Genomic DNA, 10,577 nt, shown 5'->3' with positions numbered 1-10,577 from the left:
ATTATTATTTTTAATATTTATCTCCTATTGTGCCTAGTTTATAAACTTAGCCATAGGTATATATGGAAAAACACAGAATATATAGGATTTAATATTATCCATGGTTTCAAGTATCCACTGGTCTTAGAATGTATGGCTCAAGAATAAGGGGGACTAATATACATGGGTTTTATCATAGTTGTTGTGTTTGCCTAATGAACCCAAGACTAATCAGAATAGCTTGGGGGTCTCTGGGACCACAAATCTATTTCTTGAGGAGGCAGGGGTTATACAGCAATAGAACACTTGTGTTATGATTTGGATATGGGTGTCCTCCATGAGTTTCTGTGTTAATTCAAGAGATGAAATAATTATATTATTAGAGCTGTAACCTAATAAGTACATTCTAGTTGAAAAGGACTAACTGGGTAGTAACTGTAAGCAGGTGGGGTGTGCCTGGAAATTGTAAATCACAGGACTGGGGAGAGGTGGATGCTCTCGAAGGGTTCATCTTCCCTGCAGCCCTTTCCTTCCTGCCCCCTCTCTGTGCTTCCTGGGCCAACATGAGTTGAGTACCTTGCCTTCCCCATGTCCTTCTGCCATGATATTCTGCCCTGCCATTGACCCAGACCAATGGAAGTGTCCAGTCATGGGCTGGACCTCTGAAACTGTGAGCCAAAATAAACTTTTCCTTCTCTACATTGTTGTCACAGTGACAAAATGTTACTGACACATCTAGAGTGTATGAAGTTCTGGGTTCTATCCTCAGCATTGCAAAAACAAAAATAATAACAACAAATAAAAACAAAATCTGTCTCTTCCACTAAGACAAGGTGCTCAATGTTTTTATTCACCTCTACAGAGAACAAATTACTGTTCATCTGTACACAGTATTCCATACATAGCTTCAGTAATTTCTTTTCTCTTCTATTCTAGGAAGTATATTGGGATAGAAATATATATTATTATATCAATGATCTATGGATTACATTAATTTTTAAAGGTGAATCATTTGAAAACTTTGACACTATTATCGAATTGGTAAAACTATTGTTGAAGTGCTTGTGTCACTTTACAAGTGACCCTAGTGAATTGCATGTCTAAAGTACTGAAATCTGTTAATATATTTAAAAGACATTTAAATTGTTAAGAACCCGAGCCACTCTTCCCTATTCTATGCTGTTTACTCTTCCAGATAACAGAGAAACACTTAAAGGGTGTGACTTTTTATGATGAAATAGAAATAGCTCCTGTATTACTTTCTCCATGTAAGACTAGTATAGGCAGAGATTTTTCTAAGAGAAATGCCAATAAATAGGAAGTAGTTGGTACAGTGCAAGGGCATATGCTTTTATGCTCTAGAAAAACTAGGTTCCTGGTTCTTGCACAAGGACTTGGTGAATTATATAATTTGAAGGGCCATTAAAAATTTCAGCATTTATTGACCATTCACTGCATGTAATACACTTAACAGGTTGTAAATACCTATAGAAAAATGTTTCATTCAAGAATTGTGACACAAGTTTATGTATTTATTCTCAGAATATTTATTGAGTGCCCACTATATGTCATGATGTTCTAGGAACTGGTAATGCACTAATGACAAAAAATAAAAGCTCCTGTCCTCCTTGAATTTATGACTTACAGGTAGAATTTACTTTTTAGTAGTGGATGTTCTAGTTTAGTGAAATGGTGATTTATGGCATTAGGAGTTTTTAGAGTGCTTGATTTAGTTTTGATTTAAAATATATCCTTCAGGCTGGACATGGTGGCACATGCATGTAATTCCAGCTGCTTGGGAGGCTGAGGCAGAAGGATTACAAGTTCAAGGCCAGTCTGGGCAATCTATCCAAACCCTATCTTAAAATAAAAAATAAAAAGGGCCTGGGAGATAGCTTAGTGGTGGAGCACCTTTGGGTTTAATACCTAGTACTGCAAAAACAAAGCAACAAAACAACAACAAAATGTTGGGCTTGGGGAGTATTGAGGCCCTGGGATCCATTCCTAGCACCAGAAACCGAACAAGACCAAAGAACATTGTTGGAATTGCTTTTTCAAGTAGAGCATTTCTTGTTAGTCTCCTTGATCCATCTATTTTAAAATATCAAAATGCCTTAGACTTGAAGGGACTTAGTAGTGATAAGATTTAACTCTTAGAGATGAAAAAATAAAGTGACTTATAACTAAGCTTTCTCTTTTAAATTTTTTCTTTAGTTTTAGATGGACACAGTACCTTTATTTTATTTATTTTTATGTGGTGCTGAGAATCGAGCCCAGTGCCTTACACATGCAAGACAAGTGCTATATCACTGAGCCACAACCCCAACCCTAAGCTTTCTTTCTTTTTTTTTTTTTTAATATTTTTTAGTTGTTGATGGACCTTTATTTTATTTATTTTTATGTGGTGCTGAGACTCCAACCCAGTGCTTCACCCACGCTAGGCAAGTGCTCCACCACTGACCTACAACCCCAGTCTTACAACTAAATTTTCTTATTACATTACTGGGAGATTAAAACTAGGGTGTACATCTCTTTTTCTTATGTACTTTGCCTTAATTATATTCCTCTTGCTTTCTGAGTTTCTGAATCAGGGTCTGAGACATGAGAAGTCACATTTGCAAAATGTACAGATGGTATGATGAGTTCAGAGATGCTGTAAATTGGTATGATTCAGTTAATCAGAAAGCACCATTTGGTGCAAGACTAGTAAGGTACTTGAGCTCTAATCCTGGCTTGTGCATTCAAGAAAAATCACTTTTCTTGGCCCTAAGTTCTTTGTCTTTTATTCCCAGAGGACTCTAAGCCCTTTAAAATATGCATTTATGTAAGATTTACAAAGTGCCAGACATATAGGGCTCAAAGAATGTTATTTTATCATTTGCACATAACTACCTCAAATAGATGAAAAAGTTGAAAATCACAGAAATTAAGCAAAATTTCCAAAGTCCATAAGGAACAGGGGTCAGGCTAAGAACACAGGGACTTCTGATTTACTATTTCCTTTGTAGTTTAGCTACCAAATTATTACTTTACAGGAATGCGAACTTAATGTAAACACAAAACGATTGATGGTAATAGAACAGACATAAGAGGGTTATATTTTATGAAGTAAGCCATGTGCACGGAGGAAGGGTTCTGTAGATGAAATTCATCTAGTCTTTTGTCAGGAGGTTCCTTGTCTGATGGTGAGGTAGGAAAAATGCATGTAAAGGCTTTTGAATACAGGGCTGAGTAGTCTGGGAGTCCTTAGATGTTGATTAAAGTGGTGGCATAATGTTAACTGCATTTTATGTTTAATCTGGTTGTGGATTAGTGAATGCATTGGGGAATTTGAACTGGAGCTTCAGAGACCAGTTATTTGGTTGTTACGAGTCTAGTACTAAATGAAGGCCCCAGCATGTTGAGGTAATGGGAGCCAGAAGGAAGGTATTCATTCCGTAGTCAACAGACAGCAGTCGGGGCATATGTAACCTCATTTTTAATAAAAGGATTTATGAACATTCATTTTCTTTTAAAAGAAGCTACTACAGAGACCTGTGAGGCCAAAAGAATGTTTTTGGAATTAAAACAGGGTTAAGCTCTTGGCTTTGTCATTTTATAATTACGTAACCTAGCGAAAGTCACCTAATCTCTATTGAGCTTCGGTTTCGTTTCTTTTAAATTAAGAATGACAATCCCTACTTGATGCTGCACTCGTGGGCATAAAACCAGACAGCGTTTGAAAGCATCTAGCAATGGCGCTCAATGTGGGTTTCGCCCTTCTCCAGGTATCCTTGGGCCAGGGCCTGAGTAGCCAAGGGCGCATGAGATCAGGAAAGCGGTTCTACCTGGAGACCCTGCGCGGGCACTCCTGTCCCAAGCTGGGATGGCCCCCGAACTCCAGCCCCGCCTCAGACCAAGCTTCGTGTGGGATGACGGAGCATCCCCGGCCACTCGCGGGACAGACGCTTGGCCAGCACAGGAGCCCACAGCAACCCCACCAGCGGGGGTGCAAGGGGAAGCGGAAAACTGGGCGGCCAGGGCTGCGGCGCCCGAGGCCGCAGCAGCCACCCCCGCACGGTCCGCCCACCCGCCCGCTAACTCACGGCGGGTGCTGGGCCGCGCTGGCCGCGTTTGAAGTCTCCGGCGCGGCCGCTGGTTGGCGGGCGCGGGTCACGTGCGCCGGGCAGGAGTTTCCCCGACAGCTGGAGGCTGCGTGGGATCCGGCGGCGGCTCCGGAGCTCGGCGGTGCGGCCTTCCCCGCCCCCCTTCTCCTCCCCCGCCCGCTTCCGCCCGGCTTATTATCCTTCGTATTGACAAACAGAGCGGCCGCAGCGGCGACTCTGGGCGTGCGTTATTAGCCAAGCGATGGGAGACAAGAAGAGCCCCACCAGGTAACAGCGCCTGGGCCCCGGGGTCCGGACTTGCAGGCGGCAGGGCCTTCGCGCGGGGCTCCAGGCGGCCACCTCGCTCGCTACCCAGGCACCGGGGTGAGAACGGGGGCGGCGCCGCTGCTGCGCGAGCGCTGCCGCGTGAGGGGCCGGCGTCGGCCGCCCCACAATGGAGCCACGATGGCGGCAGCGGCGGCCCAAGCGGCAGCCCTCGGTATCAGAACCATAGCGGCCACGGCGAGTGCGACTGGGATCGCGCCCTGCCCCTTCCTGGTCCCCTCCCCCTCCGAGCCGGAGCGCGGCGCGCCCAGGGCCCGCGGGACTGGGGTCGCGGAATTGGGGCGGGGGGCGGGGCGGGGGCGGCCGGGGCTCGGGCGCCGGGCGCGGCCTGCTAATGACCCCGCGCTGCGTGGTGTCCCGGTTGTGTCCTGCAGGCCGAAGCGGCAGCCGAAGCCGTCCTCGGATGAGGGTTACTGGGACTGTAGCGTCTGCACCTTCCGGAACAGTGCGGAGGCCTTCAAGTGCATGATGTGCGATGTGCGGAAGGGCACCTCCACCCGGTGAGTCCCGGGCCGACCCCGTGCGTCGCGGGCCGCCGGGGTCGCGGCGCCCAGGGCGCCCCTGAGGCTGCGGGCCCCTTCGTGACACGCGCAGACCCGGCGGGAGCGGGCAAAACAGAGGTGGTGGCTGCTATAGGAGTCGGGTCACATCGATCTCGACCCACGCGATGGTTTGTGGCGAGGGGTAATTGAAAAGGCTGTAACGTTTTTTTTTGCTGCCAAGAGAGAATAAATTATTTAAGGGAGGCATTAGTTCCTGCGATTTAATTCGTATCGCTGGCTGTAATGTCTCCTCCGCACTCCGGGTATTAAAATGTTGGCTGCATTGTTGTGTTAGTGTGCGGGGATCAAGGAGACGGAAATCCTCTTTAGGAGCAAAAGACGTAGTTTAATTTTGATCCTCAAAAAAGTATCTGATTGTAGAATACACAATAGACTAAACTACTTTTTAAAAAAATATGGACGTGTGGAAGAGTCAGACCAAGGTTTTGTTTGGTGTGTTATTCCAGTTCTCTAATATTTTTCTAAATAAGTATTTGGAGGTAAGCCCAGTCACAGGAACACATTTTTACGGAAAGTATCTGAATATCTTTAGTTGGATTAAATGGCAGCCTGTTAGAAAAACGAGATAAAATGATCTCTGCCTATTTTCAGTCTTAAAGCTTATGGTTTGTAAGCTTATAGTATTATAACTCTCTCTTTTAAAAAGCCACTTAAATAAATTAAGTGGATAAAGAAAGTCATCCAGAAAATTCAAAGTCAGGCATTCTTGATATGCCAGCACTTAGTTAAAAGAGTTCCTTGGCCTTTAGAGGAAGGCGGCCTTTGAATTAATTCATTATAATTCTTTAATTTATAGCTCAACATTTAGATAAGGTGCTTATTTTGATATTACAAAGTCTATTAGAATCTTAAATTATCCCAGTATGCACACCTGTAAGTTTACTGTTACTTTTAAAATAGGTCTATATAATTTTGACATTACATTATAAATATTAAGTAAAAGTTAGATTTCTAAAAATAAGGTATCCTGATGGTTTAAACACCATTTAAAGAATTGTATTAAAATTTTTTTAAAATGTAGGACCAGAAGTCTCAAATTTTAAAGATTTTTCCCAGTGAAACTTGCTGCTTTTGACATGATTGTCTTTTTGTAAATCTTACACTTCTGTATATGAGTTCTTATTTACAGTGGATAAAGATTTTGAACATTTTTCATAATATCCATTAAAAAGCAAACTTAAACATTTGCTAAATTCAAGGTAACATGAGAGAACATTCTAAAAAGAAAAATTACCTACTTGCTAATTTTGGACCCGTGTTTTATTTTGAAAAGGAGAGTACCCTTATGTCATATGAGCTTGGATTTGGTTAAGAATATATATTTATATATCTTTGTTAGTACTTTGTATTTTAAAAAATTCTCAAGAAGTGCTATTTAGGAAATTTCTCTTTTTGGAGGCAGGAACTTTAAATCTTAATCTTTGGTACTATATTGTTGCTTTTTTTTTTGTTCCCTCTCTATTTTCTTGTAGCCATTAGAAAAAATACTGAAACTAGAAGAGCCTATATGTTTATTTGCAGGGACAGCAAGGAAGGGGGGAAGCTGTTGTCCTACTCCACAGCCAGTCTTGGGGTTAGAGGAACCCTGAGAAATAGAGTAGGTGGTGGCAGCTCAGAAGAGAAGAAACAGGCCGAATACCTGGCACCTGGAAGAAGAAGGATTATAGTGCACAGGGGAGTTGGCCCAGGACAGAGAAGTGGGCCTACTTTAAAAGAGGCTTGAGGCCCATATGGGAGCCCCTGACATTTTTTTACCAGTACATCTGAGCTCTTGTAGATCCCATTTTTAGTGGTGGAAACATTACTTGAGGAGGACTCAGAGAAGCATTGTCATTTGGATTGAAACTGAAGAGGCTCTGGGCAACCCACCAGAAGTCTAAGGGACACTCTGTTCCTAAAAGTAAGTGTTCTGCACTGTGACCCTCTAAGCTTCTTCCTTCCTCTCTGAATTGTCTCTTTTCTTTTGACTTTGGCCCTGAGTTAAACCTAAGAGCTCTAATTTCTCTGTTATCTGTTACTTTCCTACTGCTGTTTCTGAAATTGAGAGTGGAATCCATGTTTGGGTAGAACAATGGAACAGGGCATTGTTAATAAGGCAGATGTTGATTGCACTACAAAATATTTCTGTCCCCAGTAATGTGAGGAAGACAGGATTAAAGGACTGTGGAACATGATTGAGAAGCAAAAGTTTCAGTAGTTAGAAGAAATAATTCTCCATAGCTGACATAGTCATTAGCTGTTAGGTGATTTCGAGGATAAGATTGTGGAGAACCAGAGCTGGGCCTGGATAGCTGTAGAGCAGAAGGATGCAGTTTGCCGAAGACTTGTTTATGTGACCAGCAGCCAGGATTTGAATCCCTTGGGCAGACTGACCTCTGAACTGATTCTCAGTTGCCAAATGTGAGGTCAAGTCTAAGTCATCCTAGACATTTGAAACATTCTTTTTCTTTTTAAACCTTCAGAACAGATCCAGTCCGTGGTCTCTCTTTGAAGTCTTTACTGACAATATATATTTTTTTCTTTAAAGATTACCTAGTTCAGATGCTTTACATTCCAACAGAAAACCCTTTCCTTTGCCTATATCCTTGGGAGGTCATGTCGTGATCTGTAGAATGAGGTTAAATTCATAGCATGTGTGTCAGAATAAAATGTGATTTGACATATCTTCAATTCCTCAATTGTACTCTCAGTTATATTCTTTTAAATTTATGCCATTTCTGATTGAATTTCAGTTTTGTATTTGTTGGCCTTTGTGTAAATTCGATTAATCTCTTTTAAATCTAGAACCTAAATGACCTAAAATTTTCTGAATTGTCCTTTTGTGAGAAACAGTTATAAATGTCAAACTGACAGAATATTAAAAAAAAAAAAAAAAAGATGCTACAGCAACAGATTATCGTCAAAGGCACTGCTCAGTCTTCAGAATCTGAAGTTCTTTTTAAGGCAATAAGTGTTCCAAATATAAACATAAGTAGAAAATTAAGAACCATTACAAATCATCAGAGAAAATGAAATATCTAGTATAGTCTTTGTGAAGGTAGTAATTGATATATGACAATTAAGACTAGTATCTTATTGTGCCTGCATATAGAAATGGAAAATTACTTTATTGCTTACTTCACAGAACAAATATTTAGAAGTTAAATGATAGAGTTGCTTTGCTTTTGAACTATGGTACAAATGCAAATCTATAAAATAAAACCTAGTCTATAACAGGTTTTCAAATAGAACAGGTAGTGTTATATTTTCTCAGGGTACATTGTGATAGTTCCATTAGGTTTCACATAGGTGTTATTTTAGAGAGCTGTGGAAAAGATGACTTAGAAAGCACTAGGTCTTGTACTAGGAATCCGGTAACTTAACCTCATATCTCAGAACTACTTCAACAGCAAATGTTTATTGAGCATTTTATACAAGGGTTGAGCTATGTACTGGACATACAATGGTAAGCAAAATATGGTTTTTGCTTTTGTAAGATTTAATGGTTGAATCGGACATGGTGGCTCCCAGCGGCTTGGGAGGCTGAGGAAGGATGATTGTGAGTTCAAAGCCAGCCTCAGCTATAATAGGTGGCATTAAGCAACTCAGCAAGACCTTGTCTCTAAAAAGTTATAAAAAAGGGCTGGGGAATGTGGCTCAGTGGTTAAGCACCCCTGGGTTCAGTCCCTGGTACCAAGAGGATCGGAGGAGAGAGAAACAGTTTGAATTATATGAAGTTCTCTATGAAGTAGAGTTAGTACATTTTTCCTTTATATTTGAGCTGAAGATTTGAGTGAAACTTCATTACAAAAGTGTTGTCTACACCTGAACAAAGCGTTATGGTAAGGATTTGACTATTGATGAGAAGAATTATTTCACCTTCTGTAAAATGGGAATAAACTGTGAAGTTCACATTTCGAAGAAACCCTGAAGAAACTATTATCTTATGAAAATCTTTTCAGTATTACTGTTGTCATACTTGTTTTCTTTCTTTTAATTTGAGGTTTAGTATTAATTCTCGTAAATTCCTGGTGTGGGAATGGGATAAAAAAATGAGGGCTAACTAAAGAAGCCTGCTTTTAAAAAAATTTAAAAAAATTTTTTTTTAATTTTAAAGAAATTCCTGATCCTTCCCTACCCATCTGAGGAACCTTTCCAGCAACCACTTATTTGTTATTCAGAGATTCCTTACACCCAGAGGTTTCTTGTTTGTTTTTCTCCTCCCTTTATCTTGGGTTAGAGTACTCACAGGTTCCTTGTTTACAGGGAAATTGTGAAAGTGATTAATGTTTGGATAGTCTGTGGTAGTGGTTTTCAAAGTGTGGAATGAGGAACTGTAGGGGTCCCTTAAACCCTTTTAGTTAATTTATGCTTTTCAAACTATTTTTATAAGAACATTGAGCCATTATTCGCTGTCCACACATGCAGTGATGGTACAGAGGACAGTAGTAGGTTAAAACAGCACTGTTGTATGAATCAGAGCAGTGGCACCAAATTGCCATATTCATTCTAATCTTCATCACCATGCCTGTGCAGTAAAAGTAATGCCAGTTTCATTTCAGACTATCCTTTTTGAAACAGTAAGTTACTAGTTTTATTAAGTCTCTTTGTCTTTTATTAAGTCTCTTTGTCTTTTAAATATTCCAATGAAATGGAAAGTGCACATGCAACACTTCTGTGGCATCCCAAAGTGCAGTGGTTAACTGCGAAGGGAAAGCACTTGAGAAGCTGCTTTTTTCATAGAACATTATTATTTTTTTTTTTTTTTGAAAGGCCACCTGACAAACCGGTTATTCAAAATTGGATATTTAGCAGATGGTTTCTTGAAAATAGATACAGAAAATAGAAGTCTGTTACTTCAGGGGAAACAATTGATATAGTATTTGTTGTTAGTAATAAAAATACAAATATAAACTAGAAGTTTTGAAAGTTTGTAACTTCAACAGTGAGCTTTAGAGCTTGAGTCCTCTCTGTGTATGTATTTTTGTGTGTATTTACTTTTTTTGCAGTTTTGGGGATTAAACTCAGGGCCTCCATGTGCTAGACAAGTGCCCTACCTCTGAGCCACATCCCCAACCTTTAAATTTTTTTTTTAGTTGTTGAACTTGGGATCCTCCTGCCTCAGCCTTCCAAGTTGTTAGGATTATAGGTGTATGCCACTGAGCCATGTTCTTTCTTATTTATTTATTTATTTGGTGGTTCTGTTTTTTTCTTTTGAGTTTTAAAGATTTTGATTGTTGGTAATATCAGTGAATGCAGTTTCTGATATTTTATGATGAAATGTGTCAACTTTTGGAAGGGCTGCTTAACCCTGTGAACCCGTATTTCCTAAAAATCAATGTATGAGAATTTAAAACCATGCATGGATAATTTCATTCAGAGTACAAAATACCAAAGATTTTTAAGGCAACATTATGAAAACTTTGTTGGTGTGGTTTTAGATTTCAAATTGCCACTAAACTTTTGGGAAAAAAAAAAAAAAAACTGTTTGTCTTTAGTATCAAAAAAGAATATCTATAATTATTTGAGACAAAGTTATTTAAATGCTTTCCATTTTCAACTATATATCTGTGGGAGTCCATATTTTCTTCATATTCTTGAACCAAAATGGCATATTGCAAAAAAG

The 10,577-nt window shown here is 40.2% G+C and overlaps 1 protein-coding gene across 8 annotated transcripts in view; it reads left to right on the top strand.

Moving 5' to 3' along the window:
* Positions 1-4,137: 4,137 nt before the first annotated feature.
* Positions 4,138-10,577, top strand: part of YAF2 (YY1 associated factor 2) — a 76,404-nt gene continuing 69,964 nt past the window's right edge. For 3 of the 8 annotated variants that reach the window (XR_013763752.1, XR_013763753.1, XR_013763754.1), the window contains exons 1-3: positions 4,138-4,352; positions 4,784-4,909; positions 6,494-6,872. Coding sequence is in view for 4 of the 8 variants with exons in the window: in XM_079139471.1 (XP_078995597.1) it covers positions 4,327-4,352; positions 4,784-4,909 (152 nt within the window). In the remaining 4 variants the exon portion in view is untranslated. Of the gene's footprint in view, positions 4,353-4,427; positions 4,449-4,496; positions 4,564-4,780; positions 4,910-6,493; positions 6,873-10,577 lie in introns of those variants that run through there. The other 5 variants (XM_079139471.1, XM_079139474.1, XM_079139473.1 and 2 more) reach the window with 4 other exon arrangements.

Source organism: Sciurus vulgaris (assembly GCF_902686455.1).
Source record: "Sciurus vulgaris genome assembly, chromosome: 5".
In the NCBI taxonomy this organism is placed as follows: Eukaryota; Metazoa; Chordata; class Mammalia; order Rodentia; family Sciuridae; genus Sciurus; species Sciurus vulgaris.
Note: the sequence above shows the minus strand (reverse complement) of the source record. Positions and strands in the feature narration are given on the sequence as shown.